The sequence below is a fragment of the Xiphophorus couchianus genome, chromosome 21 (genome assembly GCF_001444195.1).
Source record: "Xiphophorus couchianus chromosome 21, X_couchianus-1.0, whole genome shotgun sequence".
NCBI lineage: Eukaryota > Metazoa > Chordata > Actinopteri > Cyprinodontiformes > Poeciliidae > Xiphophorus > Xiphophorus couchianus.
The window spans coordinates 22,195,814-22,217,563 of record NC_040248.1 but is presented as its reverse complement, the minus strand read 5'-3'; the positions used below and the strand labels follow the sequence as shown (position 1 = coordinate 22,217,563).

The 21,750-nt window shown below is 37.2% G+C and overlaps 1 protein-coding gene across 1 annotated transcript in view; it reads right to left on the bottom strand.

Moving 5' to 3' along the window:
• LOC114137111 (collagen alpha-1(XXI) chain-like) overlaps positions 1-21,750 on the bottom strand; it is a 59,368-nt gene that overhangs the window by 20,623 nt on the left and 16,995 nt on the right. The window contains exons 12-21 of the mRNA XM_028005639.1: positions 19,499-19,594; positions 18,504-18,557; positions 18,334-18,387; positions 16,997-17,050; positions 16,858-16,911; positions 14,837-14,890; positions 14,503-14,556; positions 4,490-4,543; positions 1,084-1,128; positions 946-999 (exon numbers count right to left, since the gene is read on the bottom strand). Of these exons, the coding sequence (XP_027861440.1) occupies positions 946-999; positions 1,084-1,128; positions 4,490-4,543; positions 14,503-14,556; positions 14,837-14,890; positions 16,858-16,911; positions 16,997-17,050; positions 18,334-18,387; positions 18,504-18,557; positions 19,499-19,594 (573 nt within the window). The remainder of the gene's footprint in view (positions 1-945; positions 1,000-1,083; positions 1,129-4,489; positions 4,544-14,502; positions 14,557-14,836; positions 14,891-16,857; positions 16,912-16,996; positions 17,051-18,333; positions 18,388-18,503; positions 18,558-19,498; positions 19,595-21,750) is intronic.

Here is a 21,750-nt window from a genome sequence, read left to right as displayed (position 1 = left end):
TTTGTTCAAATAAGGAGCTGCAAAGGCTCTTGTTTGGACGGACTTGTCATGTTAGCAACAGTTCTTTGCTAGCAGCAGCTTGGTGTTTTTATTCCTGTTCAGATACGTTCAGGAAGGGAGTGTTTGCAGTGCTGCTATGACAAGATGTCTGTCAACTTGGGGAGATTAAAAAATATATTGATTATATTGAAATATTAATCAGTATAAAAACCCAACATGTCACATAATTGATATTGGACATTGGTCCAAATTTGATGAAAAGACAAGACTAATAAAAATAGTGAGGAAAACTGCAAAGAGGTCTACATCGACCCTTCAGGAACTGCAGGAATGTCCTGCTGCTTGTGTTTCACAGGTTATATTGGACTCATAGTTTCTCTCCACATGTTTGGACTAAAGAGGAGGGTTGCAAAACAGAATTATTTTATTCCAATAATCAAAAAGCATCCAGATCTGGCTAAAATCTCACGAGAGAATGCATTCAAATTGGACTGGACTGTCTGTTGTTTTTTTCGAATGGAACTAAAGTTTTTATTAAGGAAGAGGAAGTTTTGAGGAGTTCCAACAATCCAGGACTAGATCTAGTCCTTAACCAGACATTAATCTCTCTGTCTGCACCACCCTTGAGAAATGTTACAGAGGAAGACTAAATGTTCTCCTACTGGCCGAAGTATTGACAATAGTAGCAATAAATGTGTCACCGGTGATTTTATATTTTTAATTTATTGAAGGCGGAAAGGTGTCTGATTATCAAAAAGAGTTTACAACTGTCAGTCCCATGGTGAGGACCAAACCATCCTCCTCTAAACCCATCCTCCTCTACCTGCTTTAATGCTCACTTTTAATTGTGTTACATTTCTAATACATACAAATTGGGGGGGGAGTAAGTCTGTTCTTACTAATTGAGTGCTGACAAAACATTTTAAAACTTGAAAGAATACTAACCAGGTTTCCTTTTGGACCAGGTGGTCCCTGAAGCCCAGCTAAGCCTTGTTCGCCCTAACAATGGATTCAGAAGCATAGGGAATGTGTTACGGACGTTAAACCAACAAGAATGCCAACACAAGTCAGTACAGACATTACCGGAGATCCCTGTGGGCCCGTTTCACCAGGAGGTCCGATGGGACCCTGTGGATGACAGAAGAACAGAAAGTTGAGATGAAATTTACACTCTGTTCAGCCAAGTTAGAGAAGAGTTTTGATAAATATTGTTTTCTAATTACAAATGGAAAGTATTACCTGTAGCTTTTGGCAGTACTTGGGAAAAATGATTATAGAATAAGAATTTCTTCACAGTCTCCATCATGTTCATGCTAACATTTTTCTGTTATTCTGAAAGAGTTTGAATATTTCTTCAAAATTCCTTCTTAAAGTACATCTTGACAACTGGCTTCCAAAAACAGCAAGAGTAACTTTATTTGCTTTCTTGGAGTTTTACAATTTGAAAAACAATCTTTGAAACATTGGAGTTGTGTTGGAACAAATCTGTTTGTGGCAGTATGAATAGGATGTAATAGCTTGCATTTTCCTGCTTAGCCAGGCATTTTTTTCAAAGGTAAAGATGATGATTTTGAGCATGTTGAAAGGACAGAAATCTTAAAGCCAAAGCCCCAAAGCCTGCCTGCTGAATGACACAAAGAGTTAAGGGTTCAAACTTTGAAAACATGCTTTAGTGCCAAGTTTTAACATGTTCTTTAACACATTCTCATTACTTGAATATGGAGCGCAAAAGATGGTCCTCAGCGGTGTGTTTGGATAAGTCTGGAATCAACAGGTTTTTGCATGGCAAGATGAGTTCAATCATAAATTCTGGAACGACTGCCGTTAAAACATCAACTGTGCTCTGTCATTTTTAGTATGTCTGTCATATCATGTTTACTACCACCTTATTACTACTGTTACTGAACCACACAGATAGATGAAAGAACCATTACACAATGATGTAATATTTTACATCACTTTTATTTTAGTAGAAAGACACTGAAATAAGACACTTGAGTTAAATTTATAACATTTAATAAAATGAACTTTCTCAAATTAGTTAATCAAGTTGTTAACATCATTTCTGACATTTTGCTTGTCCTCCTAGGTTAAAAAGGAACATTATTAATAACTGGTTTGTTATTTACATTTTCCTAACAACTAAAGGGTAAATTGTAAAGAATTACCTCAGAGTTTAGGAGCACATCTTGATAACAAATTTGAATCAAGCATTAGCACTGGCGCTAACCAAGCTAAGGCTGAATACAATCTTAGCATTGCCTGCATAGGAATTTTTTCCCCAATATTTAGTAATTTCTCAGATCCCCTTGACAACACATTAAAAAAAGACTAAATGGTTACTGTTGGAGACTGGTGTGAAAGCATATCTCATTGACTTATTTTATTTTCAGCTTCTCGTTGTCTACTTTTGGCTTTCCATTGTGACTATATTCAGCTCTGTCATGAAGTCTATGGATGGATGAGAATAAATGATCTATGTGAAGCTCAACCTGCTCATCAAAACCAAATCATACTTCCACCGTGAGGAGAGCAGACTGCAAGCAGAAGGCACAGAGAAATGATTAGACTAAATTAACCAAGAGCAAGGAGGAGTTGAGCTTTTCTTTTTGATGGTTACAACTTTAACAGCCAGTAAGTCCAGTTTGTAACCAAATTCCAGGAGTTCAGTTTTCTTTTTTAACACAGTATTGTTATTAGAACATATTTCATTATTGAGAGTATCCCAAAGCAGTTTGTAGCTACTGTTAGCATAAGACTTTGAGAAGTAAAAGCAAACCGTTATATAGAGTCTCCATCAGAAGGCGAGTGCTTCAAGCTAGGTGCATGCTACAAGGCTAGCAGAGTGCTAATTAGCCGTATCCCCAAGTGCGCAGATAAGGAAGACTCTAGATGTTAGCTTCTGCGTTAGTGCTAAAATGGATTCCAGTGTGTGTATTAATGCATATTAATGTATATTTGGAGGTCAAACTATTAATGAACAGTTATTTTTTTAAGGAATCTCAAGTATTTGCAAATTCTATGTATTTGAAGGGTGCTGTGGTTCCTAACCTACCCTAGCTAATAGCTGCTAACGACACCACAGTTAGCATCTGCTTGACAGCTTCCTTTTGTCTCTAAACTAAAGGACTCTTTCACATTATCCTAAAGTCTGGATCACATTTGATGATCTATAATTCGACATCTAAAACACTTAGTTTGAGACATAATAAAATCTTAATTGTAACAACCAAAAGATGAATTTTCACAACTTCATTGGTAGTAGGGACCACTTTAGAGGTAGACAGGAATTTTAAAATAAATAAATAAATAAATCGACTAGCTGGAGTTAAATGTTCTACAGTGGTTGCAGGCATTTTAAAACCTAGTTTATGATTTAAAAAAAATTTTTTTTATCTATATATGAAAACATGTAAAACATACAAAATTTGCAAAAATATTACTATGAATCTTGAGCTGGAATATATTACTACATCCAAATTTCAAATAAAATTATAACTACAGTTTACATTTTTACTGCTCAAATTCAAAATGAAAGCTTAAAAATGCTGAACGTGCTTAAATTGTTAATATTATACTTTATATATAGTCTCTAGCATTTTTGTTGTTTAAACAGACATAGGCTACTATGCATGGGTCTTCTTTTACAAACAGGGTTTGCGTGTCTGTGAGTAGAACAGTAAATCTTCAACTCAATGGAATGAATATGTAAACAGTTTTATGATGATTGTGTTACAAGACAATAAGACAATATATAGTACAGTAAAAGTATATGGAACCATAAAACTAACTGCATTCAGAGTTGAAGATTTCTGTGAGTCTAGGGAGGGGGAGTTTGGCTTTACATTCCAGCAGGGAGTCTGCTCAGCACGCAATACTGCAAGCAGTATGGATGTACAAAGGAGTGTGTGCTTCCACCAGTGTGTAAATGTGGGTTTCACCTACAAAATAGAATGATCAAGCAATGCAAAATAAATGTTAGGGAATATTTGGATTTCACTAATCAAAAGGGGACAATGAGCAAAAGACAGAAAAATAAGAACTCTTTGTTGCTTTGTGTATGTATTTGAATGTGCAGTCATAACTGTTTTCTATAAATTGAGAGTGTGGTTGTGGTAGCGGGGTGTGACTGTGATGAGTTTTCCACTCAGATATTAAAGCGTGGACATTTAGAGTCTCGGTGTGTACGTTAGTTTCAAAGGGTAGAGTTTTAGCTTGAGGATTTAAAACAGTTAACGTTCTAGGGCTTCTTTACATATACAGTAGCTGTATGATATCTTTGTCTGAATCACTGTGCACCAGCTAACATTTTGTATCACCAAAACAAGTCTGACTTCAGTATAAAGCATCTCTGCAATGTCTCCTGTGGCATTAGGCTTGTCTGGGGTTGAGCTCCAATGGTTCTATCAGGTTGGAACCAGATAAAGACTTTGTGATAAAGACCATGGCCATACATGTACTCACAAACGTAATATTTATGTCAACTCACCGGGGCACCTTTAGGTCCAACATCACCAGCTGGTCCAACATCACCCATCTCCCCCTGAGGAGACAAGAACCATGGCAGTGCATTCCACATTAAAAACAATGGTGGTATTAGATTCATTGTACATTTTTTGTTTGTTCATTTTGTTTTGATGTCCTATTAAAATCTTCGAACATCTTACATCTGGTAGGCAACAATCCTCTATCTATCTGCTCTCTGTAGCAGAAACTTATTTGTTTATTTAGAATATAATATGCACAGAGATAATCATAGGAGTGTAAATATTCCAGAATTACCCAAAGGGCTACTATACATCTGCGTTTCCCAGCATTGAATTGATAAAATAATAAAAGAAAAACAATAAACTGTCAAACACAGTTTGCATTTTCACAAAACCATTCAAAAATGCAAGGTTTGTAAACAAAAGAGGAAGCAGAAGAAAGAATGTTAAGATCTGACATACAAGATTTTTTTTAAAAAAAGTAAAATTTGACATTTATGGGAAAGCAGCAGTAAACAGTAACTGTTTCTCTCCTCATTTAAAGGAACCAGCAGCTAATGCACATCTCAGCTTTTCAAGTAGTTTGTTCCAGAGCTAAGGTAGCCTAGAAGCTAAATGCTACATTACCCTGGTTGGTTGTAGGAAAGCAAAGTGAAAAGGAGCTAGCATGCTCCAGACCTGAAATGTAGTTAGGTCCAAGATCATCCAGATCCCTATAAGATGTCAACAAAATTTTAAACAGCCAGTGAAATTATTTAAAGACTACTGTGATTTTGGATTAGCTATTTGACAGATTTTTTTATTTTTAAGACTAATATAAAGACATCATTTCAATGACCTGCTGATTTTATTTTCCTTTTGTGCTGCTGAGATTAATCAATCCAGTTGGAAATTCATTTGTCTGGATTGTTTTTGCATGTTGTTGCTCTTTAACATCTGTTTATCTGTTAATCCAGATAAGTAGAATGCAGGTCCAGTAGAACCAAGACAGTAGACACGATTTACTGCTATACATCAACCTCTTTATTTTTCCCTTTCAGTACTGAAAGCATCAGAAGAGAAACCCTAAATTTCTTTTGATTCCACACTGGCACAGAACATAAATGAAAGTGCTGCTGTTACTCATAGTGTGGTCTTGTTTTATGTTACTGTGACACTTTAAGAAGTTTGACAGAGGAAGTTAATAACATCCTTTCCCTCCTCGCCACAAAAAGTACTTTGGGATAAACTGTTCTGATATTTTCAAAGATTTATTAAATTGATGCTGTTTTTATTTTTATTGGTGAGGTGGGGATATTAATTTTCCTTCTTATGCTTAAACAACTGGCAAGCTTACACAAGCCTTGTAGCTGAGAAATCTAGTGAAAGGCATTAGTGGCAAACAGTAAAAGAAGGTGGTGCCATGTTGTGCCATTGGACTTTTTCTGGTAAAACGAGTTAAATCAACTATGTCCAGAGAAAAAAGTTATAAAATTCTTATATCCTTGTTAAGTGAAACACCTATGTAAATGTAGGACTAGAAGTCCAGAAATGTTATCTTAGCATGTATACAATGTATACAATATACACTGTAAAAACAAATTCAGTAGGGCACTTTTTCCAGACGAAAAAGGGCAGGTGCTCATGCACCAGCAGGTATCTATCTTATCACCGACCAGCCTGAAGGTTAAGCTCTGCAGCTGTCTTGAGCCTTTTCCAACCTTTAATAGAATTATCTGGTGTTTAGTTCTATCCATGTTGTCCTTCTCTAACTGACAAGTGTCCCCAGAGAAATATGCTGACATAGCTAATGTTTCACAGGGATGAAATTACTGTACATGTTTTGGAAGATGTACAGTCTAGTCTTTATGCCAGAAATAACATTTTGGACATAGGGGAGTAAATCATTATTTGATCTTCAGTGATTTTCATCTAGCCACTATTTCATTTGAATGAATGAATGAATGATATCCTCCCACTTCACAGTTATCCACTTCTTAGACATGGTCTGTCACATGTAATCTCAATTCAGCACTTAGTGCCCCAACATACCTGGGTGTACTTCAGTCTATGGAGGTCCTCGAATACTCAATGTGGACTCAACATGGACTCAAAGTGGAAGTCCATGCAAAGAACAATTTTTATGACCACGTACGCACACTCTGTGTCATGCAGTAAACTGCTCAGCAGGGAACAGTGTTCACATCAAACTCTCTGTCCTGTGCAGACAGAGAGTGCTGTGCGGAGGCTGTCATTATAGACACCTAACTAGCTCACCAAACTTATGAGTATCCACTAAGGATTGTGGGAAATAAAGGAATGCAGTATATCACGAGAAATGAAGACAACTGGTACACTTGACAATGAAATTCCGACTGTGTGTAGAAAGTGCATGTGCAGTCTGCATGGCTCACAGTGTTCGCCATGCAGACGAACCCTGCATGGCGTTCGCACAGTATGCCTGAACATGCAGGAGCCTTTGGAGTTTGGTGGGTGGAATATAGCAAAATATGGAACCAGGTAAGAGGTATGAAGACTTCCAACATTGTGTTATGTTTTTTTGTACACCTTCTTTAACATTAACACAAACTAGGTGAGCAAGCAGAAATGTTCACAGTGAGCAGAAGAGCCATGAAAAAGGACTATCTGACATTTGCACGTTGCATTTTCATTCTGGAAAGGAGGTGTACTTCCATCAGTGTGTAAGCATACCTACACACGGAACCCGGAAGCTACTCTCTGAACATTGGTTCAGACATTGGTTTTAGTGTCAATCCAAACCACATGGCTGGACTGAAAATCTCAGGGACTTTCTGGGTTTTTTACACTGTTGGTTATGTCATGAGTTCATATCTGGCAGCAGTTTTTACTTTTGGATGGGCACAGCTTGTGTGGTGAGTCCTGTGGTCAGAGCTCTCGCAGCAAGTGAGTGGACAGGCAGGCGGCTTGTAAAAACAAAAAAACTAAAGACCACAAACAAACATATTCAAATAATTCCTCAGCAATCTGTCAGACCTTAGAAGCTGCTCAAAGCAAGTTATACTGCTCAGCTATATTTGCTGACTGTTACGATGCAAGACGTATTTGAAATGGTCACAGCGTGAACCACAGCATTTCACTGGCACTAGCAATGACCATGTAAAACAAGTTGTAAAATGTATTCTGGAACAACAGGCTTGGAATTCATTTGTAAGTCACATGCCCTCTGGATTCCTTCAATGTTCTTGCAACCAGATTGTCATTCTATTGTCATTCTCTTAGGTTACCACTGAGTTCTAATTTACTGTGTCTCAAGGTTAAACTGCACTAAATACTGGTTTGTTTTCATTTGATTAAATTGTCATTATCAGTTCTGTTCATATCAAACTAAAAAGCCAAACAGAAAACTTATGGCCACGTTCCCCCTACCGGGATGTCAAAAACAGTTATCCATTTTATACACCCAAAAACATGAAAATAAGGGAATCATCTGCACATACTGAGTCAGTAAAGGTGAAATGAAGAAAGTAAAAGTTTCAGATTCAGCACAAACATGAACTCTTTATTATAAACGGTGGCAATGGTGGTAGGGGTTGGACTTGTAACTGTTAGGCTGCCGGTTCTAATCCCCGCTCCATCTGTTTCAGTCGTAGTGTCCTTGACTAAGACATCTCACCTGTCTTGCCTGTTGGCGGTGGTCAGAGGGCCCCTGGAGTTCAGGTAAATCATCATCAAGAAATAACAAGAACAACATGGCCCATGTGTACATCTGCCTAGATCAGGCTGTACTCACAAATTAATTGACTATGAAGAAGGAGACTAGAGAAAGAGGACACCGGTCACCATGACTACGGTGTAGGAGGTACAAGCTTCAATAGCTGAGATGATAGAGACTCTGCAAACTACATCTGTTGCCCAGGTTCTTCACCAGTCAAATCTTTATGGGAGAGAGGCAATGAGAAAACCACTGTTAAAGAAAACTCAGATAAAGGCTGGACTACAATTTGCTAAAAGACATGTGGGAGACTCCATGGTTAAGTAGAAGAAAGTTCTTTGGCCTGATGAAACCAAAAATGGAGTTATGTGGTCCTTAGACAAGATGCTCTATTAGGCAGACACCGAACAACACCACAACCACACTGTCCAGATCTGTGAAGGCTTGTAAAAGTTAGAGGTAAAGTGAATTAACAGAAATCCAGGGAAATCCTTGAGGATGGTTAGTTTCCATCTGGCAGAGATGCGGATTCAGAGAACATTTATTTTCCACCAAGACAATGACCCAAAGCATCCAGCTAAAGGTACATAAGGGCAGGAGGAAAACATTTGTGCAATTACTTTATGTTAAATACTTCTATTAATTGTGACATTAAAGAAATTTTTGGGAGGGGAAATGTTGCAAAAGCAATACAAAGTGAAAAATATCCAAGGGGTTGAATATATTTTGTAGGCACTGTATATGGTAAAAAAATCAAAAGTTCTCTTGCTACATGTCTAAGTGATAGCCACTAGATCCTCCTCATGATTCCTAAGCTTTATCTCACCACAGTTTTGTGGTTATGCCCCGGGTCACCTACAAACTATATGTGCCCAGAAAAGCCACATCATGGAAGCCAGGAATAAGCCTTATCAGATTCCACAACCAGTTCAACTGGATCCTGCAGACATTAAAGTACAGCATCTCACCCCCATCACACAACATCATTCCAAGAAAACATCTTCTCCCTGCAAACACAGGTTTGTTCCCTTAGTCATTCATAATTGTCCCCGGCTGTTTATCTTCAAATTGATCTTGGAAGGAAAAGTCACAGTAAAGCTTCACATGTGCTAATCACAGATGTAAAGCAAAGTTTATTATCGCTTTTATTAGGATTTTATATGGCGGACCAATAGCATGATTTTGAAGTAAATGACTTTTAAAAATGTTTACAAAATAGTAGTACAAATCTGAAAAGGTCTAGCTTGCATTTGTATTCAAACAATCTCTATGATGAAACTTGGTGGTAGAAGGGCCATGCTATAAGGAAATCTTTTTTGTGGGCACTGGGAAGCTTCTCAGAGGTATTGGGAAGACGGACTGAGATAAATACAAAGCAATCTTGGAAGAAAATCTGTTAGGGACTCCAAAAGGCTTCAGACTTGTGCAGAGGTTTACCTTCCAAAACAGGGGTCTCCAACTCTAGTACTCTAGGACTGGTATCCTGCAACTATTAGGTGTGTCTCTGCTTCCACACACCTGAGTGAAATAATCAGGGTATTAGCAGGAATATGGAGTACATGACTGAATACCATCCATCCATCCATCCATTTTCTAACACCCTTGTCCCTATTGGGGTTGGGAGGGGTATGACTGAATACTCAGGATGTAATTAAGCTATTTGATTCAGGACTGTTTGACCAGGGGCACATTTAAAAGTTGTAGGACACTTACCCTCAAGCATTGGAGTTAAATACCCCTTTTCTACTAGAACAACCATGAACATACAGCCAAAACCACAAAGGAAGAGATTACATCAAGAAAGTTAAAGTTTCCTTTTGACCATTGTGTTAGTTTTAACATTTGTGTTGAAGTTATTGTTTGAATTATCTCCATGTGTTTGTCATAGTTGTTTCTTAGTGTTACCGCTCATTTCTTGTAGGCTAATCTTTGTGTATATATTCACTTAATTGCTAGGTCTGTTTTATGTCTTATCCTTAGCCACGTTTGTCTTGGTTGACATGATTTCCTTTTTCCAGATTTTTGAAAAATTTGTTTTTCCATGGATTTTTGTAAACTATTTTGTGCTAAATTTAAACAGATTTTTTTCTTTCTGTACCTTTGTCCTTGGGCCTTACCGTTTGTTTGCCTTACCGACAGTTGGGCTGAAAATAAACCCAGACTACCATTTAAAAATCATGTCATGCACCACTACCTGTTGTACTATCACATAAAATCTTAAGACAGTGCTTGTGGTTGTTATGTGACAAAATGTGGAAAGGGTCAAAGGGTTTTAACACTTTTGCAAGGCCTTGTTTTATTGGAAGCAAGTTAGCAACAATTAAGCACAAGTAGCGGGAATTGTAATCAGACACACTACTTTGTGTTCCTTGGGTTGACCTGTATTCTTCATTGATTGTTGTGTCCAACTTGTCTTGTCAGGCTAATGCTGTGTTCAAGCTTCATTTAAGAAAACAAACCATTTACAGACCTCAACTTGTATTTAATTAATTACTGCCTTGCTTGATCCTTGCTTTGAAACAATGTTCCAGACACAAAATATATTCAATTGTGGTTCCCGGTGATTTTTTAGAAGCCTCTAATTTTTTTATTGACATTTATTTTTAGAACTTAAGCTCCCAGATGTGAGGACGTAAACGTGGACGGGGATTATTCTGCCTTCACACAAGGACAGCGTCACACCAACTTCTCTGGACTTGTCTATTTTCTCCTGTTCTAGACATCCCGAGATTTATGTCCTGTTGTCATTTCTTGGGCGGTGGTGGGTGTCTCGGCTGTGTAATTGTAAGGTCTGCCGCTCGCAGGGCTTTATATGTGCATAGTGCGGTGAGACACTTCAAAAGAAAACAGACTCTAATTCAGTTGTTTCCCTCTAACAAACATACTGAACGCTGCATTTAACATTACAGAAGAAGAAGCTCTGTGTCTGTGCAGAAAGCTTAAACAGAGAGACAAGCCTCATGGTCATATTTGAGGACGTACAGAGAACACAGATTAGTTCATGTCGGCAATGTAAAAAAAAAAAGCCATCATTGAATAAATTGTGAGTTTTGTCTGACTGATCAATCCAAAACCTTCTTTTCTGGTGAAGGAATAGTTTTTTTGGTTAATCAGTAATTGGATTCATGTTTCCATAATACTTATTCTGAATTTTGATCTAAATGCTGCATCTGAAATCAAGACCAATAGGATCAGACAGGAAGATCAGTGACCACTGATCAGTGACCGACCCCCCTAGGGACAAGGGATGTTCAGAAAATGGATGGATGAGGAAGATCAGTGGTGATTATGGTGTGAAGCCAAACCCCAAACACAATGTATAGACCTCCTTTTTGCTTCTCCGAGATGCTACAATTTGGTGGTCTAACAGCAGCTTAGAGTTAAGCTGAGTTTATTTTTAAGTGGCCTCTGAAGTCTCTCACAAATTGCAAACACAGAGGTTAAAGATAACCCAACATTGACTTTCACTTGCTTCGTTTTGATTTCAATCTTTTGTCTGCACAAGTTGGTAATTTTCTTGATGGTAGGTCATCATTCAGGGGTTCAAAAGCAAGTTTCTCATTTTAAACAATGAAACCATTTACTGTTTTTGCAGATGACAATTATACATTTCCTGATTATAGAGTAGAAACGGTATCTTTGTCACATCAAACTTCACACCTCCCCAGTTAAGCTTCTCCTAATCACAAATGTAAACTCTGATAATAACAGGCCTAATCATTCATCAAAGTTATGTTTTAATCTTTACTGCCACGTCACTCTCTTGTTTGCTGGAAATTTGCCTTATTGTGCGGATGCTAAAATGGACCAGCACAGTGATTAGAGGCCACAGTGACAGCCTGGAGCCTAGCACAGTTTATCTAACTGTAGGCATCATTAACATGCAATGGAGCTGTCACGGATGACAGAGAAGAAATCTTTTACGGTAGGCCAGCAATGTTTCCCCGGGCGACCACACCGTGTGCTAATTTGGTTCACATGTGGATCTTTATTTTGTTGCCTTATTATCACTGGCTGCTCACTCCCTGCAGGCTCTGTGAGAATTGCACTTCTGCACTGCAGCATGAGCAGGACCGTAGACGTCTCTTACTTACTACAAATATTTAACTCTACGCTACCTGGGGAGTGTAGAAAAACTTCCTTGAGTCATTAGAATACCCAGATTCCCAGAAAAAAAACAACCTACTGAGAATATGAGCTGTTTGTTGTGCTGGCTGGAGAGACGCATGAACGCAATCCGACTGTTTAGCCGCTGACTGGGGAAAGCAGGATAAGTCATTTCCATGACAAATGTGCGCCAAACTTTGTCTATGTTCTGCTAATGTCGAAAAAACACAATTTCACAAATGTGGCGTTCCCATTGAATAAGAAATAGTTAAAATCACATAAGTCATTAAAAACCTGCTGTGCCATCTTCCTCGCACCACTTCCTGTCATCTTTGTCTTTTCCACCAGCGTTGTGAGATCAACAATCAGTTGTTGATCACACAACAATATAAGTATTATAATGTCATATATTATATTATTGACTTAAATCAATCCCCTGCATCTTCCTGAAAAAGTAGTTTCAGTTTTTCAATTGTACTTACATATTTGCACTGGAAACTAAACCAAAAATACTTTTAGTTTTTATCCAAAAATAAGATTTTGTGTTCTTACAGTGTAGGACATTTTAATGCAACTTTGTGTGGTTTCAAAGAATTAAATACCAAGTACTGTTTCTTTGTTGTTGTTTTTTTCTAACACACAGTTAGCTGCAGTTAGTTGTCATTCTATATTAACTTCACTTCATAGAAACATACACACACAAACGCAGAGAACAACAACAACGCAGCTGTTGGAGCAGAACACTTCCAGATTCTTGGGGAAAACAGTTTGTCATGATAACAGGAAGAATCTAAAATTACTAAGTGAAAGTTGAGTTCAGAGGACTGTAAATAGCACCACACATTTGTTTGTTGGTGGGCGTGCTCACATGCTTGCAGATGTGTGCTTGTGCTCTCTCATTTAGCTTGGGCAAAGTTACCACAGGAGGACTTCTCATGTAACCTGTAGTTTAGTGTCACTCTGATCATGTGGTATTAATGAGTGACAAGCTCGGGTTTTTTTACGCGATGACACTGGTGTTTTGTTTTTTTAACAATATAATATTGTTAACTTGTAAGAGTTTAGCTACTAATAATGGTAAAATACCTTTTCCCCTGAACCCAAAGTACAAAAATATGGTAATTAGCAGGATAAACTATTTTTGCAGAAGCTCTAATTTTGGGTTGAACTACATAATTGTCAAACAATGTTTAAAGATGTACAGATGCGTTCAACGTGACGTGACGCGTGCACGATCCCGCCTTCCAGCTCCCTGATGGAGGTTAAAAAATCTGCTTGTTGTTGATAGCTAGCATTGGTTTAGCTGTCAGGTTGTCAACGTGAAGCTCTAAATCTTAAATGTACATGTGAGATAAAAGAAAAAGAGATGCAGTTCTTTGCTACTACAGTATTTGTCGCTATTATGGAAACTAGATGACAAGGTCCAAGAGTGTCACATTTCACAAGTCAGGAAAAAGTTCTAATTGGGGAGAAAAAAAAAGCGAGGGAGAGGGAAATAGGTCAGTTAAGCTAGCTTGACTATGACAAACATAACTGAGATGTGTTAGCTAATCAACCACTGCTGTGTTCAATCACTTATTAATAATTACAAAATAAACATTATGCCTGGAAAAATAAAACTGTAATGGACTGAATGTTCTGGTCTTTGTGTGGGAAACGTTTATGCACGTTTTGGTGCTGAATCTTGATACACTAGTGTTGCAACTTATTCTTATAGCAATAAGTTCTACGGCAATAAGCTGCAATTTATTTTTTGTGTGTAGCATAGTCAACACAGAGAACAAAAGAAAGAATACGAGTGGTTTTGAGTTGTTCTTCAATGGTTTTTCTGCATTTTTTTCTTTTTGCTGTGAGGCGCTGCACCAAATTAATCATACATTTCCAGGTTTTGTTTTGTTATTGGAATTGTTTTACCGTGACATATGCCATCTATATTTTTCTAATGGATGGCAAGTGAAAGAATCCTCTTTTGCCCTCCAACGTTCTTCGCATGCACAAAATTGTAAACTATAACATGCAGCGTGTCTATACATTCAGATATCTGTTACGTTTTTATCTGTGCATCTCACACTTCTTCTGAATTAATTTTTTTAATAGATAACATATGTCAGATAATTGTCTGACTAAATTTGAGTTGTCTTGTGAAAAGAATTGCAAGCCAAAATGATCCAAGTCGCTAGAATAAACATAGTACACTCTATAGTGTCCAATCTAGACAAACTTTTCTATACTGACCTTCTGTCCTGTTAGTCCTGCCGCTCCGTCCATGCCTGGTGGTCCTGTTTCCCCCTGGTTGGAGAACAAAAACACGGTTAGATACGTCGTCTCTTGACGTCAGGCATTAAAGTCAAGTTGCGGGGCTACAACACTGACGAACTCCACCTAGCCTGATTTTTTCAGAGCTATGGATATAATGCAAGATTACATCCATCTTACATTATTTGTCAACACTATGTAAGATTTTTGGGCCATACCAGTTAACACTGCTTTTTTTTTTTTTTTTTTTTTTTGCAGAAAATGCAATTTTGTTCAGTTTGGCTTCCATTTTTTAATAATTATTTAATCTCACCTTAAGACCAGTTTGTCCTACAGGTCCTGGCTCACCTCTCTCTCCAGGAAGTCCCTGGACAAAAGGAATAAAAAAAGAAATACAGAAACCAACAGACTTTTATGGTGAAGTAGCTGGATGAAATGCAATTAACTAAGTTTTACAGTTTTGAAATGCTGTCAATTTTGTCTCTTTTAATAATATGTTGGGTCTAAATACCTATTAAACAAAACACAGGAAAGACAAGAGAGTTAAATTCTTTTTGTACTCGCGAGGAGAGCAGACAGAGAGATGCTTTCAGTTACAAATCTCCAACCGCTCTGAAAACACATCTCCCGCTCCCTCTATTTTATTGCTTTTTTAGGGGACCCTCTTACACTGAGCGCTTTAACTCTCAAAGGGAGGGGAAAACAATTTATCACATTGTTGCAGCGCTAATGACATTTACTATTAGACACATGTTATCTACACTCTAAATCTTTCTGCTCCAGTCGAGTACCAGACACGGCGTCGAGTACCACAGGAGAGCAGACAGAGTTGTCTCCGCTATCTCCACGAAGGCTTCACTGCTCTCTTTCTCAAAGAGGTCACAGGAAGGAATCATAATTATTCAACACACAGAGACATTACTTAGAATAGAGGAAAAAGAGAAAAAGCATATAATTAAACATTATCTAAATGTTACTACAAAGCTACATGATACAACGAATATTTGATAATTACTAAAAATACAATTTATCCAACATAATATATATATATTACATAATAATTAGCAACTTTAAGAACATGAGCTACAACATGTTTTTAAAGCAGCTATCAGAATATGTCCTCAAATGCCATCATCAAAATTATTGACATCAAATATGCTAATGAATACTAGAGTTATTATTAATCAAAGGCAATTCAGAGAACTTGGAAGATTGATTGACCTGTGAAGACACCTCTGCAGCAATCAACTAAAGGTAAACATGTGCTGGTGTTAGATGTGTGTTTTGCTTTTGGCAGAGCAGTTTTCTGATTCACGACACAGAAAACATTTGTTGTGAATAATTTCCACCCACATTTACTCAGACAGAATCCGTCCGGTTTGAAGAGATGATGGCGCTGCCAGAAGATTCTGGGTTTGCCAACAGAGTTTACTGAGGTAGCAGAACAACATGAGATTTCCAATGTGTTCAGCAGGGGATTTCAGAATTTCATATTTTTATTTGGCGATATCATTCACTCCAGCATGAATGATTAAATTCTCAATTGTTGGGTGATCATTAATAATTGCTGGCACTATTCCTAACATTTGAAACATGACGTCATGGGGAAAGCAGAGCGTTTTATCCTCTTTGTTTTACATCTACGATTCCGTTATTTTCTGGTTTCCGGTTCACTTTAGGAGGAACCTGTCTGGATTCTCAAACCTCTTGTTGAAGTTTGAAGTATAGGTTTCCCTCGTAAATTCCTGATGAATTGCAGCAAACCTGTTTTTCAGTGGAATTCCACCTTGATAACTCCTGTTGTTTGTTTTGTTCTCGGTTCCGAGGTCGAAGAGAGGACATCTGGGCTCTGATGTGGTCACGCTGTTTTGTCTAAGTGCAGGGTTCATCCTGTAAAAGTTACCTCAGACCTAAAGAATGGGTTGTCATGGTGCCGAGTCATTGTCTGTCAGTCCTTTCATTATTTTGAATCATCTGTAGGGTTGTCTCATTTCCAAAACCTGCCTTGACCTCAACATTAACCTCAACTATGTGAATCTTTGGTTCTATCACTTCAGTTCTCTGGAGAAGCTTATCAAAGTCCTTGGTGGTGAACAGAGGCGTTCTTTGCTTTGGTCAGAAAATAAGTCTTTAAATTTGAAGTAATACAGTTATGAGGGTAGAAAGTGTAAACTTAACTACAACACCTGGATATGTTAAATAACTTTTTGAAAGACAAAAACTATCAAAGGCAGAAATGAGGATGAGGCCAGGAGAAGTTCAGCCTTTTTTAAGAGTGTTACAAAAGCAGAAAGACATTCCTATAAAACCTTATGCTGACTCTTCCAGTCTCACCTGTGGTCCTGTTGGTCCAGGTTCTCCAGTTAGACCTGGTTTCCCTTGGTCTCCCTGGGCGCAAAGTGAAACAAAGTATTGTCGGAACTATACAACAGATTCAACAACAAGAAAAAAAACTACAGTGTCATGTACTTGCCTTGTTACCTTTAACACCAGCCTCTCCTCTTAGTCCTTGGGGGCCTTCTTCACCCTGCCCAGCGACAAACAATCATTCAGACCAGAAACTTCAGTTAGAGGGGTGACACATTAGTGGTGTTGTATGTTTGTATGCACATACATATGTATGCATAGATGGATGGATACACACTATATTATTATTTCCTTAGAACAAATACAACTATTTTCAAATGTAAGCCAAGACACCACAGTCAGTTTGCCTGATCAAGATGTTTGGATTACCAAATATGTCCTCTTAATATGCTAAATATATTCATAAAATGTTAACTTTTGCTTTGTTTTTGTTTTCTGTCAAATTTGCATGGCAACAAATATGATTAAAAAGTCAGAATACAGCAGCAGTAAAGGATTTGGTTCATTAGAATATGACTAGCTATCCAACAAAAAGGTAATTCTGTTTCCAGATTGTTTATCATTCAACATTGTACAGTATTTAAAAATCATAAGTAGGCCACCTCTTTTATTTTAGAGCTTTTTGACTGTAGACAAATTAAGAAATATACTTTGGCTGCTTTTTCCAGGAACGTTTTGGTTCTCGGTATCTGGCAGTTATTATGTTTTTCTATGTGTTTTTGATGGTGCAGCAACAGTTTTAAGGGGAAAAAAAAACTCATGCCAAACAATACTAAGAGGGTCGAAGTTATTGTGTTTACAAACTCAGCCAAAATGGGACATTTTCATTCCACATTTTCTTTGATATTCTAATATCATTTTTTTCTAATCATAATAAACACATGAGACCTTCATGTTGGAGCTGCTAAGTTAGTTGAGGATCTTTCAGTGCGGTGAACATAAATTCATTAATCTTATTCTGGCTAAACTAAATTTAAAAACAAGTTTTTTGCTAGGATACACTGGCAACAAGCTAGCTTTAGCCTTAGCTAGCTAAGCAGTGGTTTAAAACTTATATGTTTAGCACACAAATATTATTGATATTGTTTTGCTAATGTGGGAACAATTTTGGATAATTATTGTAGCTTGTTCAGTGATTTACAATAATGGTGATACTGAGGATTTTATTTTAACATTGAAGCAATCACCAAAGATTTCTTCAGCATCAGTCCTACATCAGAATTTGGAATATGTACTAATTTTTGTAATTAAAGTCCACAGTTTACATCAACATACATTGAACAGGGCAATATACTCTATTGCTGACATTCATTTTTGATTATTTTATTAGCTATGACTTATAGCAAATTTATATACAAGCTGAATATGCTATGTCCATACGTTTGCAAGGGATCTCCACTAACCACAATCAAAACTCATAAACATAAAGTAGAATAGCATTACTTTTATCCCTGGAAATCCAGGAGGGCCGGCGTAGCCAGGTATACCTTCTTTACCCTGAGAACAAAAACAAGTTGATATAATTTTCATCACATTTTCATTCAGTATGTGTCCTACAGAATGGAGGGAGCAACCTGAGGAAAACAATTGTGACGAAAGTGATCAGCACTTACAGGCTTACCATCAGGTCCTGGTGGTCCTTCCCTCCCTTTTTCACCTCTGAAACCCTGTAGCATTAAAAAATATCATGTGACTGGCAGAAATACTCATCGAACACAGCTTTATTTGGTCAGCTACGCTATGAACTTGCCTTTAGGAACCTACCATTTGCCTGTCAGTCAGTTATGCACTGTTGTTGTATGTTAGTCTAACAACATTTTACGTGAATTCATTGACATTAAGCTTGGGGTAAATATTCTTCTCCATAACTACTATTACATGATTTTCTTTCTCTGTGCTTTTAAAGCAATCAAAGCAACATTGTGTGTTCAGTAAAATAAACCCTATATTGGAAAATACATATTTCTTTACCAATATAGTTGAATATAGTTGTTCCAATAACTTCCATTGCCACATCAAAAACATACGGGCTGTCATAGCATGTCGTTATTTTTTGATATATGCATTAAACAGTGAAAATAAAAACTGAGAAAAAATCAACCGCTTGTTTCTTGATGTAAGTTTGAAAAAGGTACAAATAAGTGTGAGGCATTTGCTTGGTCCTCTTTCGTTTTCACTGAATGAACAAAGAATCATCAGAAGAGACTCATTACAACCGAACCTCATCACAGATCATTAGTGGAAAGCAAAAGAATGCCTTGATATGTTTAGTTTTATTTTTGTTGCATGATGCGCTAAAGCCACATCAACAGCCACTGTACATTTCCCCATTTCCTGGTTTTCATGTGCTGTGGGGGGGATTTTTTGTTTTGTTTTTTCTGCCCATTTTCATACAGCACAACAACAGGAAATTAGCATCCACCATATATGCTATATGATGTGGGGAGACTATAATTGTTTAATCAAAAGATTGGAAAAGAAACAGCACTGTCAGAGCCTGATCTCTTTGTTTATACAGCCTACACACGCACACACACACATTTGATTTTGTTAGAAGGGTAAATGTGGGGTCATTCATCAAGCGCCTCTGTATTTGTTTGTGTATTACCATGCGTCCCGGTGGGCCACGCTGCCCTGGTGGGCCGAGTGCACAGTTGCAGTCTTCTTCTTCTTGTTCCACGGTGGCTGTTCGATTCAGCGGACACTGGAGGACGAGGAAACGTTCAGACAAATCTGTCGCATTTCAGCAGCTAAGCATTTGCACTCTGCTCTTCAAATGTCTTTGTTGGAAATTTGCTGAAAGTTTTTAATCATCATATTTCACAAGTGTAAATACCCATTTTGGTCTTTTAATTATTTATTCAATAGTGCCGTTCTGTAGAGTGATAATACAAAACTCCTAGATTTAAAGGCAGCACACTCACCTTTTCCTACAATTGAAATAGGATTCATTTTATTTTTTGGTCATTTATTTAAACTTTTCTATATGCAAGTCAAAAAAGAAAATAAAAACTAGTACAGAAATAGATAAACATTCCTGCCAATGGCAAGAACACAAAGTGTAGGAAAAGGTTTATACCTTCACTTTGCTATACATAAAGCATCATTAGAAGAATTGGAAAAAGTTCCTATTACTGCATGTTTTTAAATTAAACTATTGACCACTTCACATAGTTTCTGGATATTATTTTTGTGCTGCTCCAAATGATTGTGATAGTTCTACTTTTTGTTTTGTCTAATGATATTAGATCTATATACTGTATCTTCTACTTATTTTCAGCTATTTTTTTTTTCTGCTTTAAAAATCGTTGATGCTTTTTTACTTTGTGAATTTGTCTCTCGCGCCGCCACTTGAGATTTGAAGCGGCAGTATTATGTGCATTCCACTCACATAATATAATTTTATAGCACAATTATGTATATATGTTAACTTCCATTACAGAAATGTTATAGCACTTTGGAAATCATAAAGGGCATGCTGCACTGAACCCCACTGAATACCTGGTTATTCCACTAAATATTGATTTCTGAACTCTTCCTGAGTTCAAACATTAGTATTGTTGTTTCTAAATAAATATGAACTTATTTTCTTTGCATTATTTGAGGTCCGAAAGAACTGCATCTTTTTCGTTATTTTGACCATTTTTCATTTTCTGCAAAAAAATGTTAAAACTTTGCTTGGAATTTCTGAGACATGTTGTAATAAGTTCATAGAATAAATTGAAGAATGGTCATATTACTCAAACATATGCCTATTAAAAGTAAACTCAGACAAACTGAAAATTTTAAGTGGTCTCTTCCAGAACAAGACTTAAAGAAATTTGACTCCGTAATTTAATGCTTTGAAATCGGGTCTCTGTCTCTTTAAGAAACTCTGTTTCCAGGAAGTCATCACAGCATGGCTTCTCCATTGACACTTTAACAATGTTTTTACAAGTAGCTCTGAGAAGTAGCTCCTATAATAAGTTCAGCAGATGTGCAGTTTCAGCTGATGTTTGCTAATTGCTGCTGGCTAGTCTGAAGGAGCTGAGTGGAGAAGCGCTGCTCTGTGAGGTGGAAGCTTGGAAACTGCAGCTCAGAGGAGGAGCTTCGTCTCGAAAACAGAGCTACGGTCCACCCAGGTGTTTAGCACGGCTGAATGGTTGCCACCAGAGACTAAAGGATTTCTCAAACATGCATGAGAGAATCAAGACAAGAGACCATTTATGTTTTATATGACAGGATAACATTATAACACAATGAGAAGTTCAAAAATATATATTCTTACTTTGACCTTTCTCACCTGTCTAAATCATTGAATTGTAATGTTCTGACCATGTAAACACAATTAACTATTAGTGGTTATAATAGAAATTAACCACAGCAACTGTGATGCTCAGAAACATTGTAGATTTTCATTTTTATTTGCTTTTACTTTTCCTTGTGAATTTTGCAGTGGACAAGTTTTATCATAAAGCCTTCATAGTATTCATTTAAAAAGTATCAATGCCTCCAGGAGCATATACTTCACTCCACTTTTGTGCTACGTCTCCTTTGATTACATAAACAACAGGCCTAACCTGCAAAGCTGTACAAGAAGTTAAGCACAGTCTACTTCTGTTATGTGATTCTATTAAAAGCGTCCTGTAATAGTGCTGTTATACATATAAATATACTGGGTCAAACAGAAAATTTGTTCTTAACTGTACCTCGTATTTTTCCAAATAATATGTGCAGAAACCAAGACTTAAATGACCAAAATGGAAATTCGAGGCTTCAGAACAGAAGTCAACAAACCAATAAGTGATGTCACTGTAGCAACATCCAAGTCTCAGTGGTGCTCAGTTATGAAGAAAAGCCCAATTAAAATGCATAAGGAAA